Source organism: Alosa sapidissima, chromosome 6 (assembly GCF_018492685.1).
Source record: "Alosa sapidissima isolate fAloSap1 chromosome 6, fAloSap1.pri, whole genome shotgun sequence".
Lineage (NCBI taxonomy): Eukaryota > Metazoa > Chordata > Actinopteri > Clupeiformes > Clupeidae > Alosa > Alosa sapidissima.
In genome coordinates, this window is record NC_055962.1 from 25,229,228 (window position 1) to 25,250,805 (window position 21,578).

The window sequence follows — 21,578 nt, forward strand, 5'->3', positions numbered from 1 at the left end:
TACTGGCCCGTCTGCCAACCCACCACATTCCAACGCTGGTCTATTTGAACTTTCTTCTCTACACCTGACTATCATATGCATTTGTCATGTATACAGACCTTACTGTCCTGTACTGACCCTAGGCAAATGGGTCAGGCCTTTGAGTCGTGGATCTGCTCGAGGCTTCTTCCTATATGTATCTCCAATTCTAGGGAGTTTTTCCTCGCCCCTGTTACCCATGGGCTTCTCTCTTTCTTTTCTTTTCTTCCTTTCTTTCCTTTTTTCTCTGATTGCCTACATTCTGTAAAGCGCCATAATACATGTGTAATGTTTTGGCGCTCTATAAGCACAATAAATTGAATTGAAATTGAAACCAGTCGTCTAGCACACAGTGCTATTTTGAGAAAATCCACGATAAACAAACGTACGGGTTAAAATGTCGAATTTCACGTTTTTGCACAATTCGACAGTATACAGTCTACACTTTCATATTGTGAACAAATTTCACGGATAAACATACGTTTTGACTCTTAAACCCTGCCTTTATTTAGGTGAAGATTAAACACATTAGCAGTCATTCCATTTGTCCACGCCGCTATAAGGTTTTACGGTAGAGCTAAAATGTAGCCTACTCATTAGGCTACTCGTTACTCAATGTGTAAGCTCTCTATCGTTCTTGGCAGATGTAACCGAATATGAATGTGAAAGACTTGCCTTTCAGGGCACAAACGGTCAAAAGCACGAACTTTTAGAAATATCCTGGCGTCATTTTACAGACCAGGAGAAGTTTTCCATTGACGTAGCAGTAGCACATTTTAAAAGCGGATCTATAGCCTACACAATCTGTGTACATAGAACTTCTTCTCCCCTTACTTCACCCCTAAATACATCACTTCGTTTATATTCTATAGTGACACCTTATGACGGTCCCTGGTATTAAATAGGGGGCAGAAAAAGACACTCACTCGGTTGATAAAACTGGACATAGTCAGTCATCCGCTTCAAAGTCACGCTACCGTAAGGCTAATAATAGCTGTGTCCTCACACTATCGCACGTCACAATTTACTTAAAAAGGTTATTTTCTCCTCTTCTGGCGTATTGTGACAGGAGAACCATGCCAACTTTGGATGCGGTTATGTTAGCGATACTTTTTGCAATACCCTCGATATACATATCGTTGGAAAGCTTAGTCAATGGCCATGTCATGTCATGTCATGTAAGCACATTAACTTAATTTTGTTATTTTGTTTTTTGTAATTTTGTTCTGCTTTAGCACTTTATTGACACAGTGGCCAGCGACATCATGCAGGCTGCTCCTTTCTGCATCTACCATGCCTTGAAGAAGATGGTAGGTCCTCCATCTTGAGATCAACAGGCAGAGTAATGTCAGGGCTACTTCCCGTTGAGGGTGGCTGATCAAGAAACTCTGCAAGGAAAGCACGGTCATCTTCCTCAAAACCGTGCAACAGTAGTGATCTTCAGTGTCTGCTTGAATTTTCCATCCAAAGAGATTTTCCAGGCAGTCCTGGAAGAACAGATATGGCCTCTAGAGAGAAGTTCAGACTGTTGAAAGGACGCACCTGTCTGCACCGGTTTCCAGTGGCCTTTTTCCACAATAGACATGTTCTTCATCACCCATTTGGCAGAGCGCAGATGTGATAGTGCAGCCACATGTGAATCCTGGTTGAGCTGACTCAATGCCATGCCAGGGTGTCTACTTGACATGAGATCCAACCATCTGTTGAAAAAATCCAAGAACCAAGCTGTGGTAAGGAGGTCTGGATCAAATCCTTCAGAATCGACCTAGTAGTGCAGTGCAGAACTCACTAAAGTTTAGGGCATTACAAACTTTCATTTTACCTAAGTGTGTTTCTGTAAGTTTGGGTGCAAGCTTCAGGTCTTTATCTTTCTGAAAGTCATGTAACATCTTTACATGCTTGAAGGTGACGTTCTTTGATCATAAAGTGAATTTCTCAACAACCTTCTTCCCTAACAATGTGCAATCTTCTTTGTAGTGATCTAGCTGATGGCAGAGGTTGATTTTGGGCCAGAAGCAAGTTGTATCCAGTAGGACCACATGCCAACATTAATTGAAGACCTTTTTTGATTGAGTCAGCTGACCATTTTGTCCCCCGTGTACTTGCTTGGCTAAGTTTGTAAAGCTGATTTGTGTTGAAGACTCCTGAAACATTTGCTTCGAGTCGTTTTCTCTGCCTGATGATCTTCCACTTCTCTTTCCTTTCTTTCACAAGAGCCCGCTGGAGTGATAACACTTTGTTTTTCAAGCCGTTCAGTTGTTCTTCCACGCTTGCAGTTTCCCCGCTGACATTCTCCCTGCCCGCTGTCTCTTCGCTGACCGTCTCGCCGCTGATCGTCTTGGTGATGACCATCTCCTCGCTCACAGTCCCACCAGTGTAGGCGTTGTTCGTCCGATCAAACTCTTCATGGCCAACTTCGATTTCTGGAACAGAATAAGAAGAAAGGAGTAGAAGCATTAACATTTGTTAAACATGGGAACAGGTATGCAGACTAACAAGACACGGGTTGAATTACACACCGCCAGTACAGTCTGTTTTCAGACTGCAAAGACGCTGAGAAAGATTTAATGGTGTAGTAGTATCCGGGGACGGACTGGCACAAAAATACAGCCCTGGCATATGTGGCCCAAGCGGCCTCAAATCGGTCGGGCACACCTAATTACTGTAAATACAAAATCCTTGCATTACCCTTAAATATGCATATATTTTCAACTAAGGGTCGGGGAACACTGAAAATGGATAAATATAGGCCTCATTGCTATTGTGGTGGAAAAAAACTCATACCTACCCGTTCAATTCAAAACCAAATTAGCACTCTGGAAAACCTTGATCCAAGGAAACATGCGGAGTTGAAAGTACCACTGCTCAGTAGTACAGGCATTTTTGAATATTTACTACACTATCACTCTGACTGATCAAAGGTAGCCATGGAGCACATGATCTATTCAAGTAGGCTATACAAGCAATTATGAAAGAGTTTCTGCTTGAATTTAAAGTATCAATTCAAATTATTCAACAGGCTACATTTAAACTATAAAATGCTCAATTGATAGCATTACCAAAACATTACAGAAGCCTATATGTAAAGAACAAAATGACCTACATTGTGGTAGACCTTATTGTAATGTATACCAGGTATCACTATAGGACAACTGAAACAACACAAAATAAACTGGGCAACTTTGTTACCTGTTGGTGGAAATATTTTATTCCTGTAGGCTATACTACCTACCTATATTGCTGTTATATTTTAGAACAGTACAGCTACAAAAACGAATTCCCTTTAATGTCTTTGGCCTTCAATTGGGCATATTTGGTGGGAGGCACAAAGGCCACATGTCAGGGCACCAAGGCCAAAAGTTAACTATACAGTAGTAGGCTATAAAAATGATAAAAGTTGTATTTAGCTTATTCACAGCAGTAGTCTTGCATCACTGTATGAAACATTACAAAAACATGAAACATGACATAGGCCTATTACATAGAACTGTAAATCATCTGATCATCTCATATTTACAGATATCTAGGCTATATACATTTATTTTATGTTTGGCCTTTAATGAAATCATGTATTGAACAATTTAAGCACAGCTCAGTTTTAAGAAACTCAAATAGCCTAAATGCATGCTTAGCATTTTGTGATCATTAAGGCTCCTTTCACAAACTTAGTCAGCTGTTTATCCTCTGGTTTTAATATTTACCTATATCTAGGCAATATCTGTAACATGTATTTTGTATTTGACCCGTTATGAAATGTAGAACAATTTAAACACATTTTGAAACCTAAAGACCAAAGTTGGAGACATGAATGTAGACCTTGCTGCAAATTTAAAACAAAATACTCTGGAATGGCTAACTGTACAGGGGAATGCTTTACACCTCTGTGTTCGGTAAGGTCTGCTGTTTATTCTGATATAAGCCTATGGTTTGTCATGTGTTAAACAAAGGGTTTGTGAAGTATTCCACCGAGATGAATGGGTAGGGAGATGGGCGCAGAACTTAGATGTTATGATTCAATTTAATCAGATTATTTACTTTTCTCGCGAACCGTTCGCCACAGCAATTAGCGGCAAACATTGTTTAAAAGAGGAGAAAAAGCTCTTTCATGTGATGTGATCCATGTGTCTGTGTGATGAGTAGCCTAGGCTACTTCGCGATCGCAAGTATTTTAACTGAGAGGAATGGTGAATTTGGACGCACATCTTTCTTGCTATGCGCTGTCATTTTCTCCACTGCGTAAGACTGAATTAATTTGCGTGATGCTAAGATTTTGACAGGCCATAGGCTTAATGAAAATCGCTATTAGACGGACGCAAAGCAGAATATTGAAAGAAGGGCACCAAGGCCACAGTGGCCTGTAAACCTTTGATTTTTAAACAGGCATCACGGCCAATGCAAGGGGCAAGGACGGCCATGGCCGTCGTGGCCGCCGTGAAATTACTACCCTGATTGGCACTGATAGGGTTGCAAAGGGGTGGAAAATTTCCGGTAAATTTCCGGAAACTTACTGGAAACTTTCCATGGGAAGTTAAGCTGTGGAATTTTGGAAATATTCCAAATTGGAAACTTTAATGGAATTAAAGGAAATTATGGGAATTTACAGGAATTAACTGGGAATTTTTGGTAATTCCTACTTTTTCATATACAAGCATTAACATTTTGTTTCATAATAACCAATATGATTTGTTTGTTCATATTTTCGCTTAGCTTAGCATACAAAGCTAGCTACCATGCTAGCGGGAATCCCATTCTCTGCATATGGTTTACTAGCGTGCTAAGCTAGCACTGAAACCACTGAACTGCCCAAGATACACCACGCCACTCAACAACAAAATCCAATTGGTTGGAACATTAACTATCTTGACTATCAGTTTCTTCAGTTAGAATTAAAGTAAAAAAGTAAGAAGTAAAAAAAAAAAAATGACACAACATACCACCCCAACCAAACGTTATAGATTATGTAAGTTATATATAAGTTGTCAAGCTTAATCAAACTAATCAGATTAATCGTCCCATTACAGTTTAATTACAGTTTAATTACAGTGCAAAATGACGTTCCCCAATTTGAATGAGGACAAAAGTGACGACAAGCCCATAACTGCATAACTGGGCAACTCTGGGAAACTTCTCCCAGTTTCACACCAGTTATTCCCACGAGATGATGTTTTCACTGGGAATTTATTTTCCCCATGCACATGAATGCACCATAGGTTTCCTTTACATCTAGTAGCCTATGATGATTGCTGTGTGCATAGGATTGACGTATGTGCAGGGTAGAAATTTGACTGAAATTGCATTAAATCAGGTTGTTTTAACTAGTATTATGCTGCAAGATAGGGTTTTGTCCACTACATTTAAGTTCCCTGTTATAGACTAACTTGCCATATTAAAAATTCCCAGTTTATTCCTATTAATTCCCGTTTATTCCCGTTAATTCCCATGGAAAGTTTCCAACTTTGAAAATTCCGGGAATTTTGCAACCCTAATTGGCACTGGCACCCGCCACAATTTCAATGTGTACAGTAGCTTCGACAAGAGCTGTTATTGGATCAGTCCAGTGTCAGTGTGGAAAATGAACCAATGGTCCGCTGACTGTCCTTCCTTTGGGCTGGTCGTTGGCCAAACAAATGAAATTATACATAGCCTATTTTATCGGCCCAAAAGATGCGTCGGCTCACCGAGAAAATGCCTGGTATGCCAGATGGCCAGTCCGTCCCTGGTAGTATAAGTCATGCTGAGACTTTGCAATTATAAACATTACTGAAATTAATAATAAAAAGAATTATGCTATTTGATGATGTAAATTAGTGTTTTGATTAATGTAGACACTTTTAATGAAAACTATTAACACCTACAAATAAAATACAGCAAGAGTGAATTTATACTCTCCAAAAGGTTTTTTATGTGCACATTACATTAACTTTATACCTGCATTTTGCACTGTGCATCTCCTGTGCTCATGGAGATAACCAAACAACTTTAATCAGTTCTCACTTGACCTTGAACATAATTACCTGTTTTAACTTCAAGGGATGCAGAACAGGGTGTAGAATAATAGGCATGGTCGAGTTGTATGCGTTGTGTGTGTTGTATGTGTTGCTGTCCACCAACACACGGTTCATCTTCTGTCCTACTTTGCTTGGTGGGTCTGCTGTGGCGCTTTGGTGTCGTGAAGACGAAGTGCGTTGGGAGAGCATTCGGCTTGAGCCTCCTCAGGCCGTCCACTCTGCCATTCTCATACTGGGTTTCATCGAAGTGGTCCTACAAGCAAGACGACAGGAACTTTTTAATGGGTGGTGTCAAGAAAATAGAGAAAAAAACTGTCAACAAGTGAGCCTTTTCTTGTATTCTGAGCCCGAAATCTATTTCAATAGCACATACAGTACATAGCACAACTTTCTGATTTTATTTAGTATGTATATTCTGAAGTTTTTTTTTCCAGAGTGGTTTATTCATGTAGCATTCATGGCCTAGATTACAGCACTTCATTTGTTAATACATGGCGGACATTGACTTTTTTAAAGGCCACACAGGCAATATTTTCAGATTTGTCTAGTAATTAAAAGAGTAGTTTCTTTCCACCTGTAACATTGTCCTCCAGCTAACATTGTAATCCAGTGCTCAGATTTCTGTATTTGAATTGTGCGCATGAGTGCATAATTAATTAGATAATGCCTAACTTATGTATGTAAGCATAACATTTCAGAAAACTTGCAATAAACTCAAAATTCAGCTTGGAAACATGGTTAGTTAATTCAGCATAAATAAAAAATGCCTTTAAGATAAGATGACCAGACGTCCCGGTTTAACCAGAACAGTCCCGATTTTGAGTTGCGTGCTAAAATGTCCTGGTTTATCTCAATGGAACTGTCCCGGTACTCTTACATAGCTGATGTGCCCAATCATTAACTAAACCCACGTAGAAAGATCAATAAAATGTCCAGTGACAATGTGTGTGTGTGTGTGTGTGTGTGTCTGTGTGTGAGAGTCAATCGAAGTAGTCTGCATAATCTTTGCAGGCAACGTTACAATGTATCTTTGTAAACATTGTTGCAATGCCTCTTCATATCTGTCTCGTTTTAACGGTTGTATCGCTAGCTATGCTACGACAATGCCGAAGAGAAAGTCATCATTTTCAAAATAACCTATGGCTATATCAATTTCCCTTGAGTTAAATGTATTCATGCATGTCTGGATAATGGGTGAGGAATGTTTGGGAGACTAACAGCTCTACGCAGGGGTCAAGCATTGTGTCTTGCCCACCCAAACAAAGTCAAGAAGTCAAAGGTTTTTTTTTTCAGTTGTGCATCTGTGCAGTGTGCAGTCTCAAACTCAGCTTGGATGTAAATGAGTTGGTGTTGAGTGTAGGCCTAATGGTAGCTAGCTGCTGGTACATAGCTGAGCAGTAGGCCTACGTTGGCCTACAACCTGCTTGAACAGCCAGGCAGCTACAGTGCTATACTATGGGGGGCAAAATTATCAGATACTCTAGCTGTTGACAGAGATGGGCAAAATGATCAATGAGATCACAACAAATCTGGGCAAATTATTAAATAAATACATTTTCTATCGTGTTGGTTTAGGCGATACATGGGCAACTTGTTGCAGGGCCACCACATAACCGGTTCCATGCTTTTCAGTTGGTTGATTAAAGTTCTCAAGAAGCTTGAGGTTGGTGTGTGTGTGAGCAACCTACACATTACTCATCTTGCACTGGATCATCTACTTGAATCTCAATATTCTGATCATAACAACTCTGTTTTGCACTTTCATGACGTGTGATTACCAAAAGTAGGTCATTGGTTTTACCAAAAATATTTGCAAAAATACCCACCAATAAAGTATTTTGATACAAAATATGAAGCTATTTTCTTCAAAAAAATAAAACACAAATTACAACATACTATTTTGTATTTAAAATACTTCTTTTACATATTATCTATATCTGCAATGGCAGTCCTAGACTAAGGTGACATTGTGCATGTAACGCCTTCCACACTGAAATCATTTGATGCAATTTACCACAGTTCACTACGTTTTAGAACTGAGGTGGGTTAGAATAACCTGACTCTCGCCAGATGAATTTCGTTCCGCTTAGCTCCGCCTAGCTTCACTCACATCCATCTGGGACCTCTTCCATTGAGAGTGATAGACCTCTCCAGAATAAGTCACGCCTCTGTAACCTCCGTATCCATCCAACTTCCAGTCGTCAAATGTCTATGGGAAATAACATGGCGTTTCGAAAGATCGTACCTGTCAAACTCTGTAGGTGACAAAGTAGAAGTAGAAAAAGCTGGTGGGCCGATTGGCCTACACACTTCTGCCATCTAGTTTCCACTGGATTTTTTGATTGTCGGTGCCGTTTAAGTAGTAAACGATTATTAATGCTAAGCGGGAGCTAGTTCCGATGTACGTGGGCGGAGGAGGGCGTTAGATCTTGCTCACAACCAGTCACAACCTAACGTGATGGTCATTTTCACGTGTGATTCATGCGTGGTTTCAGTGGTCTATAAATGTAAATCGTTTGCCAGGTTCAGCCTCTTTTCAACATGACTTAACTTTTGACTGTGCGAGTTTGTTGGCTGTTATTGAGATATTTGAAAAAGAAAGAAATTGCCGACGAAGACACTAAAGACATGACGAGATGAGATTTTTTTTCACGAATAACAGATAATAAGCAGACTAGGAATCAGAGGCTGAATTGTATTGAGTCGATAGCTTTATTTTGCATGACCTTGATCAGAACAGTAACGTTTTCAGAATGTATTAACAACCTATCAAACATGATGATTTCACGCAGGGTTAGTGCCACCTCCGTAGACAGGCTCTGGTGTCACGAACTCCATTTCGGTGAAGACAAACTATGAAACATTGCCGTTGCTATGCAACCTTGACTGGGGGAGTCAGTTCATAGTCTAGATGGCAGAAGTGTGTAGGCCAATCGGCCCACCATTTTTTTCTACTTCGCCACCTACAGATGTTTTACATGTAGGATGGTCTTCCCTCTATGATGGGGAAAGACACCGCCTCCTTTTTGTTTATAAGGCATTACTGGGAAAGTTACCTTTTTACTTAACTTCTCTTCTGAACCTGAAATCAATCTGTCACAATTCCTTCATGATGATGATTCATACATGTAGCCTATCAAAAATACTGCCTATCCTTATGCCTGGGTGTTGGCTGCAGAAATTCAAGCGAGGGAGTATCGATTTTTTGTGTTTGTGTGTTTTGACCGTTTTGCCTTGTTGCCCACCCAATATTTCTACCAGCCCAGCCACCCAGAGTGATAGAGAAAACGGCCTCTGAGCCCACCCACATAAACGACGGACTATGCATAGTTTTTTGGTATAGGCTAGTGAAGACCCCATGTAAATAGAGCATCACAGTCCCGCCCCTCCTCCGAGAGAGCTTAGTTTCCGGAAGTAAATTTCCCATTCATTTCTCCCATTGACGTTTTGGAAAAATCTGTATCTAAAGAGTTTTAGAGCATGTCTTAGGCTAATCAGCTACGGAGTAACTCATAAGCATACAACATATCATTTCGAGTGAAAAAACGAAGAGAAAGTCCAAAAAAAGTCAAAGGTACAAGACTGTGTACATATTTTAATTTCCGAGCGAAGGAACTACTCATCCCATAAACCACCGCGCCTCACTGAATAATATATAAGCAATGAACGAACCAGCGCGAAATCATTTCCAACCGGCGACAGCACGCGAACCCTTTCCTCCAAACAGTGATTTTTATATAGTGAATGTGCAGTTAATAGCAGTTATTTCAGGAGTAATCGTGCAAATAATAGTGTTTTGGTATTGAATGTTATTTTTACCATCATGTATTTTAATATCGTGTGTGTGTGTGTGTGTGTGTGTGTGTGTGTGAAAGCGGTTAACGTTAACGTTAGCAACATTGTGCAGTGCTTCGTATCTGACTGCCATCCTGATGCATGGACTGGTGCATGGTCTGCTCTTGGACCACCATATTCAGTTTGCTGTGAATTATTACACAAAATATTTATTAAATGTACGAAGAAGTATTCCTAGGTTAATGATTGATGATATGACTCATACAGTATGAAGGCTACAGTAGCCTAGCTAATGTTAACTAGCATTACCAACCTCCCTGCAAAACTCACCACACAACTTTGTAGGTCTTGTCCCTCATGCTGGCCCTTACAAAACCCACAAGCTAACCCTCGGACACACAACAGTCAATAATGTGACCCGATTTAAAGTGGTTTTCACCATAGACATAATATACATAGACGCCGCATTGGCTGCTGGAAACAAGAAATGCGGCCGCCATCTTGGACCTGTCATACTCCTCATTGCGTTGCAGCAGAAAACACAAGATGACAGCACTGTGCAGCATGTTCCTGCTCAAATCGGCGGACCATACTCGGGGGGGATTTACTTTTCACAAGTAAGATTTAACATTACCGTACTATTGGTTGTATTTTGTATTTTCGAACAATGTGGCCTGTATCATAGCTACATGTATGACCTTTGCAGCGAAAAAAACCGCGTGAAAATCTGTTCGGTATTCAGTTAGATATGATTAATTAAGTGTGCTGACAGCTCATTGCACCGGCCAAACAGATTACACTGAGTGGAGTGGATGACCGGTCCAAGATGGCGGCTCCAAATCTCGTCAGCGCTAGTAGGGAGCAGCGGTCTATGCGGCGTCTATGTATATTATGTCTATGGTTTTCACCCCTTTGGACACTCTTGATTCCGTCTTTGAAACAGTGAAATATTTACGGGGGCATGGACGGTTTGCTAACCATTTTACTGCAGTGTCTAGCTGCTAGCCGGTGGTAGCATCCAGCTTGCATGTGCTATCAGCTAGCTAGCTAGTTCAAAGGTTTAAGTACTTAATGAGAATATACAGGGCTTTTTATGCCTCGACTAAGTTGATGTTTCCTATAAACAACAATTCATGTTTATAGAAACAACAAGGCCACTAAAACATTATATTTCATACCTGTGTTGCAGCATGTAGGCTACATTCTAATGTCTGAAAGGCTAATGATTAGCCTATCGGCTACCTGAAAAGTTAAGTGTTTAAACTAGCATTTACAGTGTTCTATTTGATGGTGTATTGGCCCTGACTAAGTTCATCTGATATATAAACCACAATCCTTGTTGATACAAGTACCAATGTTCGTCTAGAAAGTTTTTATTCACATTAAGATTTTCGCCATCTTTGTCAATAATTTTCGCTAATAAAGTTTCAAACTATGATCATAACGGCCTTTCCACCAATCAGAGGCCTGATTGTGGGATTGTTCAGGATTGTGGGTAATGAAGTACTTATCCAAGGCATCGTGATTAAAAGACATTTATTTCAAAACAAGGTTAGTGCCCCTTGAATTGTCGCCCTCTATATGACCATATACAATCGCTTAGTACAGCCGTAGCTGGTTTTGAGTCTACCATGTGCAGTTAAGTTTTTATGGCTTATACCCGAATTGTCAATGGAGAAATTGCATTGAATTCTTACTTCCGGAAACTCCTGTGGGCGGGACTGTGATGCTCTATTACATGCCCGTGCGGTTTTCATAGTATATTACATCTGAGTTACAGGTGACAATTGAAATTAGACAAGCTTAACTTCAAGTCATGACTATGGAAAGATCACAAGTTTCTAAGCTTCACACTTCATTCATTTCTAAAGCTGTTAGAACTTTTTTGACAACATGGTATACATTAATGATGACATTACTATATTTTTACTATATACATTCTTAACATAAGTCGAAGAGAGAAATTGACATTCACCTCGCACAATATGGAGTAGTTATTTGCCTTCCAGTTTTTTCTTCTGACTTTCTGCTCCCATAATTTCCTTCTTATGGGGTCACGGGGGAAATTGTGCATCCGTTTCCCTCTTCCCGGTCTTACACTGCAGCCATAAGCGGCACAGTTGGGCATATTGTACCAATTTTCACTAGTCTATTATTATTTTTCTCTAGTTACTTCACAGTTATAATGGGGATTTCATGAAGGATGGTCAGCAAAATGGCGTCCGCGAACCACGTGACCGCCCAGACCACTCGATTCCCTAGTTGTCCGAACTCGAATCTACGGCTCTGCCAAAAAGTACATGGATTACCTGACGGGGTGTATTTTACATTATTTTATACAGACGTTTTTCAGTTGTCAATCAAATTTAATTTTTCAACTGACTTACAACAACCTTCCCACAAAATAGTTAGCTTGTCCGGAAACGACATCATCAAACCGGATGACAGTCATCAGACAGCGCCAGTGCCTGGTGTTGCGCAGATTATACAACGTTAGCTGGTTTCTGTGGTTGTACAGGATCTGTGTTATTTTATTTGTTGCATTTGACTTCGAAATAAGTTCCAACCATGGCTATGCAAGCAGCAAAACGGGCGAATGTAAGTTTAATTATTTTATGTGACTTATCGTTTGCTTCTTTTTAAAGTTAACGTTAGCAAGCTAGCTATCTGCTGTTGGTGTTCCCAGATAATGTCTAATAAACGAGCTCTGGTGTTCCCAACAAACGATGTGACAAATTGAGTGTCGAATGTAGTGGTGAAACAAGTTTAAATGTTATACAACATGTTTTAATAATGTTTGTGGTTATTGTTATCTAGTGCTATAGTACCGACAAGCACTGTGCCTTTCCAGTTTGTTTGGTAGTATGCTAGGCAATCTAGCTAAATAGCACGCGCTTGTTTTGACTGGTTTCGCCATGATTATGGAGGTTAAGTTAACTTAGCCTATAGATTTGTGTCCGCACATTTTTTCTAAATGCCTTGCGGGTTCTTTCATTATTCATTTTTCATTGTTTCATCTGACAGCCATAATGTGGAAAGGCCCGACAACAGCAGGGCAAATATAACCGGATAAGCAATCATAGGTTGCGTCGCACTTTGTCGTTGTCCGTCAAATGGTCGAAACGCCTGCCTTGTGGATATATTTGAAAAACAAGCCATTTAATAATCTGTCAAAATTACGAATGGACTTATGATTTTGTCATTCTTTAAATTAAAAAAGAACAATGCCGGAAAATATTCAGTTAACACGACCTGCTCTCTAACCAATACGCACAATGTACGTTTTATTTTATTTTAATGGGCGGCTCCTATCTTTGAGCAATAAACACCTAAGCTTTTTTCCCATTGAGATTTTCTTTGAATGTAGAGGAAACTGCCCCCTAATGTCAGTTGGCTATTAGGCTACATTGCTTTGTATTTCTTTTCCTTCGTATTTTTTTTTCTTGATTCATTGTAGGCTGCAGAAAAATATGCAGCTCTAACCCTAATCATATACAGAAATCATGGAGTTGTTATATAAAGAGAAGCCAGTACTGTGGTGCCAGGTTTAGGATATTTACACAGCAAAACATGGGTTCATCCTATCTGCTCTTGTAGGTGTAGTTATAATTTTAAATACATTAGCTAATGTTTAGCCTACTTCATGTTATGATTAGGAATATGTTATGATTACTGGCATTAGTTAAAGAGCGGAAGGACAAAACACTTACAAAATTTGATCAATTGATTCAATTATATTAATATTAAAATGATTTTTGGAGTGTATGGTGGACACAATCTACTACTTTCATTATCATGGTCTCTGCATTAAGTTCTCAGAGTGTTATCTATCTATTAATGACAGGTGTGTGTGCGCGTCTGCGCGTCTGTCTGTCTGTCTGTTATTCACATATCTCTTGAACCCTTTGTCTGACAGATTCCAAAAGTTGTTGATTTAAAATTGAAGTTATTTGGATTGGAAATTCAAAAGTATTGTTAAAAGAAGCGCACAATGCTTAGCTGGAATAGAATAGCTGTTTTTTTTTTTTTCCGTACTATTGCCCCATTTTTAAAGGACTGCCTGCGCGCATGCAATTGTTCTCTGCAGGAATAGGAGTGTTTTGAGAGGGCACTGCTCTAGTTGTAAATGATGACTCCATATAATCATGCATGTTCTCTTTCAGATTCGGTTACCCCCTGAAGTAAACAGAATATTGTACATTCGTAATCTACCATACAAGATCACAGCTGAGGAAATGTACGACATTTTTGGAAAATATGGACCTATCCGTCAAATCCGAGTGTAAGTTTGAAAATCATTGTATGTTCTTGCTCACATCTTATACCTACTGTCTTTACACTGAGTTTCTCTGTTCTCGAAATTGAAAGTTTATTTCAATATTTATGTATTTAGAATAAAACAATCTTTATTGTCCACTCCTGTGAAAATTCATCTTTGGCCCCATAAACATAAACATATAGCACACACAAACAAGACTACACAGCAAGTATAACATGCAAGATATTATAAGTTAGTCCAAAATATCTATGCTTCAGTGGGAGCATAAAAGTGGCGAAGTATTAAAAATGCACAGTATGCAAACAGCTGATTATGAATGATAAAATAATGAATTTATTTAGCAAAAAAGTGTGATGTAGTGGATGTGAAATTTAGGAGACACTTTAATCCAAATCAAACCATTTATATACGGTAATACAAAAATGTAACCTGTTGTGCCATTAAAACTTCATTTGTATTTGCTCGTTTTTAGGGGGAATACACCAGAGTCACGAGGAACTGCCTATGTTGTGTATGAGGACATCTTTGATGCGAAGAATGCTTGTGACCACTTGTCTGGATTTAATGTCTGCAACAGATACCTGGTAGTATTGTACTACAACGCCAACAGGGTAAGTGTTGCAGTACAATTTTTATGGGTCTTCAAATAGCCTTCCACTTTAATGCCTTATGTCATACAGTTTGCTGTGTTCGCAGTACACTATGGTCCCTGATATTGTTCCTTTTAGCAAAGGTCTATAGAAAGACAGCTGGCTTGAGTTCAGGTTACAGGTTATCTTAGAGCAGCTCAAAAGCATGTCATGCTCTTAACTGGACAGACAATGGATTCATGTAGATATAATATGAAGAGCTTAGGCACTTCAGGAGTTTAGGTGTAGTAAATGTTTAAAAACAAATCATGGTACGCCAACCTGCACCAGTACGCTGGTACCATTTGTTAGCGCAGAGACTGCCAGACATCCCATCGCTCCAGGAGGGGAATAGTGCCTCTCTGAATTCCAAAAATGACATATCAAGCACGACATCTGTCAGAGAAATCACAATTAGATATTTTCTCCAAATAGAGCAGCCCTAATTGTGATTTGCCTCTTTCTTAAAAGAGAATTCTATCATGTTTTTACATACATCTGTTTCTCGAGGTCATCGAGTGTTTGTTTTTTTCGTACCAACAGTACTCTGTGACCTTGAGAAACAGATCTATGTGACAAATCGCTAGAATTCTCCTTTAAATGCAGGGTTATGGTTTTAGTAGGCTAAAGAATGATTTGAATACAATAACATGCCACCTATAATAGGCTTGGCTATAATACATACAGATAGTTTTTGAAGAATGCAAGTGAAATTCTTAAAAAGCTGTTAGTCTGTAATAATTTGCATCATTCAGATGGTAATTGAACATTGAATGCATTTTCAATTTTATGTTTATGGTTCTTAGCAGATGCTTACGTCCAAGGTGACTTACAATGATGTCAATAAACATTACCTTAACATTAAAACAAATGGTTTATAGTAAAATTAAGTTTGTAGTAAACAGTTTAGTGATTAGGTATTGTAAATTGATGGATGGCTTACATCCTTATAACAACACAAGGCCAATAGCTTCTAACTACTGTGTCCTATGTATAGGTGAATTACAATGAGGTGCTTATGTTGGCATAACATGAGGGAGAGACGTATTATCATTTTCACAAAATAAATGTGGAATTGTAATAGATTGAAAAGAAATGATAGAGACTGCGGACATTCTAGCAATCAACTATAAGAAAATGGACATTATTTATACACATCAGCATCAGACCCTGTCAACAGTTTTATTTTCATAGATCAAAGTAATTTAAAAAAAAATGGGTCGGTTATCTAAAATGTAACTTGGATATGTTATGTCTGCTTTTGGGCGCAAGCATGTAGGCTGACCTCCTCAAAAATGTTCAGGTTTGGCATGTCAGGGTGGTATTAACCTTCAGATTTGGGTTGTGGTCAGATAGGTAATACACATTATTATTTCCCTCCTTTTAGGCCTTCCAGAAAATGGACACAAAGAAGAAAGAAGAACAGCTAAAACTTCTCAAGGAGAAATATGGAATAAACACAGACCCACCAAAGTAGACAACCACCCTGACCAGTGCACCTTTTTATGATTGTCCTTTTGCCACACAATATAGGCTACTCACTTTACTAATTTTGTATTGATTATTTGGTTTTAGGTTTGAATTATGCATCAGATTTTGTATATAACAAGCAGTGTTTTTCGTTGGTACAGTGGTTTAAAAATGTTGGAAATTACATAATTGTTACTGGATTATTTTCTGGATGCTTATTTTCTCAATTAAAAAGAACATGTCTTTCCCATTCACTTTCTAGTCATTTCATTGTTACTGACTATGATGACAATCAATGTGTTGTGCAGTGACGTATAGTCAGGGGAAAAACGTACAAAATTAGGTTGGACCCCTTAAAAAAAGTTATTGAGGTTTTTGCATTTTTGGTATCTAGTGAATATTTCTGGACGATAACATTACATTTAGGCAGTGGCAAATGTTTTATTGGCATATTTCCAAAAGAGTCCGATGTGAAATATGAATAGCATATCTCCACACCTAAGTGGTCAATTTTGATGGTTTTGCTATTAAAACATAGGTTTTCTGGGATGTTGAGTCCATTTGATTTCGAGCCTAACAATGCAACATTATTTTTAATCTCAATAACAATGTTTAGAGTTTGTTATTCACTTACTATTTACATTTTGTCCTCTAGCATTAAAGGTGCTCTAAGCGATGCAATGCATTTTTTAGGCTAAAACATTTTATGCCACTTGCTGCAAACATCACCTAACCAACCGCTAGCTGTCTGTGTCCTGAATACACTGTAAAAACCGCGATCTCTGTGGACAGCCCAGGCTCCAAAAACGGCAACAAAAACAACCTGGGCAAACCTAGCCCATGAAAACATAAACTGTTCCAGCAAATCACAGACAAGATGCGCGTTTAGGTGAGTTTCAATTGCACGGGAAGGAGGGGGAGGAAGTAGCGAGCTAGCTCTCTGTTTTGTTTGAAAGTCAACAGAAGTGACCATACCCATCATCGCTTAGAGCACCTTTTAAGGAGAATGTCATTCAACCACCGACTATACTCTTTTAAATCCTACACCCAACCCTTTTTGGCAGGTGACCCTATTTTGATGTCACAAAATGTTGGGTCACCCCAATCGTTCACAACATGTGAGCTGGTGCTGGTTGTTTTTCTACTTTGTTTGGAGCATTGATCAAACATTATTAGGCTATCCATGATCTCATGTGGGAATCAGGATATGTTTATTCTTGCATAGCTATAATGAAGGATCCGATCCGTTACTTAACTTGGATATCATGTTTTTTTTAAATTATTTTTATTTAATGCATATATAGTTTTATGTACAAGATACCCAATATCTCAGCCGACCCCATTTAAATGTCGGGCGACCCCACATGGGGTCTCCATGGTTGGGAAACGTCACCCTCTGCGTGTGCATTAGTGATGTCACCTAGCGTTCATGGGCTTCGGAAAAACCTTTCTCCGAGTGAAAACATAATCATTCCGCATCATTCACGTCACTTAATGTGTGAGTCAGAGGAAACTGGGGCTAGATTTTGCTAACGGAGTTGCCCAGTTAGGGGCTCGTCATCACTTTTGTCGTCACGTTGGAGTTCGTTTGTAGTCCATGTGGCCTTTCATGTCCAACAGTTTTAATGTGAACTTGGGAATTTGCCGTTTTTGTCACTTGAAAGCTGCATATCTTTCTTTCACGGGCATCTTACACTATATTTTAAGCAAATACAGTTGTTTGTTTAGGATTAGCAAGTGTATGTTTTAACCTTTGTTGTGGCATCCGTGTTTGTCACACATTCCGATGGCAAAGCACATGAACATTTGCTGTCGGAAAAACAAAGTAGCCATGGGGGCGGTCCTTGTCATTCTTAGGTGCTCTGAATGCACCATCAGTCTGAAGCTTCTGAACCACTGCTCCGAAGGTTGCTTTGGTACGGAAACATCATGTGACATATGACGTCCGAAGCAGAAACTGCTTCATTCTCTGAATGAATCACCTGAGTGGTTCGCAGCGCCACCGCCTCGCGAACCTATCGTGCTGCCACTGCAACTGGCATGGCCTTGTTTCTAGTCTGAGGCCCAGTCCACACGTACCAAACCGATCTTTTTTTCCTCCGTCTTCCCTGGAACCTTATCAAGAATATTTGCGTCCAAACGGATCCATCTCAACACGTTACTTCATACCCCAGGCCTATAGGTGGCACTGTTTCTTTACAGAAATTGACCAAAACTTGTGCTTTACAAACAGACAGAATAGGCTATGACAAAATGGCTAGTGCATAGAAACCAGGATTGTTTGTGTGAACTGTCAACTGTAAAACTAATAAACTTTATTTTACGGTTTGTGAAGGGTGCAGTCCCGTCCTTTATTTGGCTAACGCAGGTAGGCCTACTAATCACCTTTACTTTCTTTGGTTGTAGGATAGTCCGTGATTCACATTAGTTTTGGCTATCACCGCAATTAGGCTACTAAACGCAAGGCTTACCCAAGTTCTAGGCTATTCTGTCGCCACATTTATAATATTGCTATAAAACCTTCGTTAGTAACAGTCAATACGTTTGCCTGCATCAAATCGCTCATTTGCATTCAGTGTGCTACCATCGGCTTAACGTGAGTTCTAAGCGTCTTTGTATGCTTATATCTGATTTCACTCGACTGTGAATGCATGTATATATGTTATAAAACATAGACATATAAGTTTGAATTGCGCGCTCAAAGCATAAACACTTTAGGCCATGGGTTCCCAAACAACATGTGGGCCTCCCCTCTGAAAACAGTGACACCTCCGCGCCACCCCCCCCCCCCCCCCCCCACAATAATTTTCAAATAATGATATTCACTTCAGTTAAGCCACTTAAATCGGTGCTATACTATGCAATGCAATGCAATGAGCTTTCATCATATTTTCGACGTTTGCCTTTGTTGCCCATATCAGGGTCGGGCCGTGCAGCGATACAATGTGACAAATCTGTCCATTTTAAGTTTGCTATCGGAACGTCACATATTACCGTCATGTAGCCTATGTCCAACCTCTTACGTGTATCTGTCACTTAATATTCATTTAAGAAATGCAAGCACCCACACCATAAGTTTATCTTAATTACAGGGCTCTCAAGTTTTGAGGACAGGCAAGAGTGACATTCCCCGTCGACAATTCCCCCCCCTGTCCGGGGGTTAAAGGGGTGGCTGGTCAGACGGGTTGCGAGAATGGGGGTGTTTCATTAATAATACTACAACTTTTTGTTGCTGTTTAATAATATGCCTTCAGATGTTCCAGAGGTCGTTTCGTCCGCCGCTCACGGCCCTCGAACCCGCCACCTCAAAACACCGGCATGGGAGTCGAGCGCTCTAACCACTGAGCTAAAAGCCCAAGCTTCCAACTCAGCGGTTAGAGCCGTTCTTAAGGTTAGGGGTGTGAGGATTTAAACGCGCAACTAGCATCACCAGCTAGCATACACCAGCCCCAGGTCGGTCAACAGTTGATCCAATATTAGTTGTGCAGAAATATAGCCCATCTTATACACACCAATTTAATTGAAATAGAAATTGTAAAGATTTGTATTTTTTGTAATTATTCCATATTCAGTGTAGTTATATCAGAACCTGAAGTAGCCTACAATCCAAACTTCAGAGTATTACCTTTCATTTGAGGCCAAGATTATGCTTATAAGGGGTTCATATGCAGTAGGCATTTGATTGCCAGTAGCCTACTGGCATTTTGGATAACCCAAAGTCCTATGGGGAGTTTTCATAGGGCATTTTACAAAATGCATGAGCATATCTTGGCAAATAATGGTCTAAAGTACTCATGTTGTCATTCTATATTGATCTACTTTTGCACACAGCATGACAAGACCTAATGCTAGGACTCAAGTCATATCAAGTCAAGACCTAGAGGGCTGAAATGTGGTCAGTTCAAAGATGCTTGTTATCCAGTAGAAAAAGAAAATAATAATCTAGCCTTTGTAACTTTGTGTCAGTAGGCTACATCACACAGTTATTCTAATTGTTTTCCAACAGTGTCTCAGCTTTCCAAAAGAGAGCCGGCATTTGATTATTGGCTACAGTATGTAGGAGCAATGCCCTCCTAAGTCAAAATGGGGCAAAAGTATAATTTATAATTGCTCAGATTTGCAAAAGAAAAGATTTGACACATGGCACTGACAATTGAATAATGGGCTTTTTCACCACCTCTGAGCATCCACCTAACCTGGACCTTTTAGGGGGCTTTCCTCTCAGGGTGAATGAGAGGATGCTTAATTGCTTTTTACCCGACATTTTTGAATACAGATGCAATGATTAATGCATCCATGGCCAGGATATAATTATATGATTATTTTAAAAGTGACCTATAACAATAGGCTATGCAATACACTTTAGTTTGTTTAGTGCTAATAAAATGATTAAGCCTAGTTGGAGTGAGAGATGTTTAGAATGTGACAATATGTCAGTCATCGTGTGAACGAAAGTAGGCTATGACTAGGCATAGGCTACTTGTTCTGAGCAAGTGTTGTCAATGAACAGGCTGTGAAACTGTTGGCTAAGTTACAGACAGTCATGAACAACTGATGCTAATTGTCTGGGAAACATTCTCTAGCAGCAGTCACGTTGTCATTATTTGTGTCAAACAAGTTGTGGATTTGTTGTAACATTAAAAGATGACTTACTCTGTGCTGAAACCATGAACTGATGCTCGAAGCTTCAAGGTGAACGAAACAGGTTCGCGTTCAATAATTCACGTTCAACAATTCTAGGATACGCGTTTTTTCATTGGTTGTTGCGTTAAATCCTACCCAGATACAATAGTGCTATTTTCTGATTGGCTATTGTGTAGCCCCTCTCGTTATTTTTGATTGGCTGATAAGTGACAGGCTCAACTCCAGGGGAGACGCGCTTGATTCCTGCCGGGTGAGAGCGGAGCGGCCAGAGACATTTTGGGCGCTGAGGCAGCATACTATAAATAGTTTTTCTGCGTGAGAAATACAATGTGTGGCGGGAGAGCGTGACAAAAGACTGAAATGAGTGACTGTCACGCTCAATGCGTGACACTTGAGAGCCCTGTAATTATCTATGTACCAAAAAATAGCTCAAGCTCACTGTTAACTTGCAGCTAGCTCGGCTGGCGGCACTGTTGCTAAATTACGTTATGAAGTTTGGCACAATACATTCTCACTCAGGATAGAGATCAATAATACTTTCCACTATCCCAAAGATTTAGTATACATCTCTTCTGATTTATTTCGATTTTATAATGTTGACAATTACATAATCATTGAAAAAAAAAAACATAGATAGTTCTAACATGAAATAAACGTTTTTCCTTCTTTTTTGAAACCTTCCGCGCCTCCCCTCAAATTATTTGGCGCCCCCCAGGGGAGGCGCGCCTCACAGTT

The 21,578-nt window shown here is 39.6% G+C and overlaps 2 protein-coding genes and 1 long non-coding RNA gene across 3 annotated transcripts; 2 read left to right on the forward strand and 1 right to left on the reverse strand.

Moving 5' to 3' along the window:
* The first annotated feature begins 1,622 nt into the window (after positions 1–1,622).
* LOC121712285 lies at positions 1,623–6,327 on the forward strand. The gene is made up of 3 exons (XR_006032569.1): positions 1,623–1,748; positions 1,996–2,500; positions 6,194–6,327. It is a non-coding gene; the product is annotated as an uncharacterized LOC121712285 (long non-coding RNA).
* On the reverse strand, positions 1,743–12,150 carry LOC121712272. Its single transcript, XM_042096415.1, has 3 exons — positions 11,797–12,150; positions 6,033–6,279; positions 1,743–2,441 (listed from the first exon to the last, which is right to left on the reverse strand). The coding sequence occupies exons 1-3, from the start codon at positions 11,947–11,949 to the stop codon at positions 1,954–1,956; spliced, it is 888 nt and encodes a 295-aa protein (XP_041952349.1). The 5' UTR covers positions 11,950–12,150; the 3' UTR covers positions 1,743–1,953.
* Positions 12,151–12,260: 110 nt separating this feature from the next.
* On the forward strand, positions 12,261–16,453 carry sf3b6 (splicing factor 3b, subunit 6). Its single transcript, XM_042096428.1, has 4 exons — positions 12,261–12,419; positions 13,985–14,103; positions 14,573–14,711; positions 16,117–16,453. The coding sequence occupies exons 1-4, from the start codon at positions 12,390–12,392 to the stop codon at positions 16,204–16,206; spliced, it is 378 nt and encodes a 125-aa protein (XP_041952362.1). The 5' UTR covers positions 12,261–12,389; the 3' UTR covers positions 16,207–16,453.
* The last annotated feature ends 5,125 nt before the right edge of the window (positions 16,454–21,578 follow it).

What these genes read in the sequence shown, in the direction of transcription:
- LOC121712272 (XM_042096415.1), bottom strand. Translation starts at nt 11,949, where the DNA reads ATGCCCAACTGTGCCGCTTATGGCTGCAGTGTAAGACCGGGAAGAGGG. An exon ending in ACTACTCCATATTGTGCGAG is followed by an intron (nt 6,280 to 11,796) that starts GTGAATGTCAAT and finishes TCTTGCTTGTAG; the next exon opens with GACCACTTCGATGAAACCCA. An exon ending in ATCCCTTGAAGTTAAAACAG is followed by an intron (nt 2,442 to 6,032) that starts GTAATTATGTTC and finishes ATTCTGTTCCAG; the next exon opens with AAATCGAAGTTGGCCATGAA.
- sf3b6 (XM_042096428.1), top strand. Translation starts at nt 12,390, where the DNA reads ATGGCTATGCAAGCAGCAAAACGGGCGAAT. An exon ending in CCTATCCGTCAAATCCGAGT is followed by an intron (nt 14,104 to 14,572) that starts GTAAGTTTGAAA and finishes GCTCGTTTTTAG; the next exon opens with GGGGAATACACCAGAGTCAC. An exon ending in TGTACTACAACGCCAACAGG is followed by an intron (nt 14,712 to 16,116) that starts GTAAGTGTTGCA and finishes CCCTCCTTTTAG; the next exon opens with GCCTTCCAGAAAATGGACAC.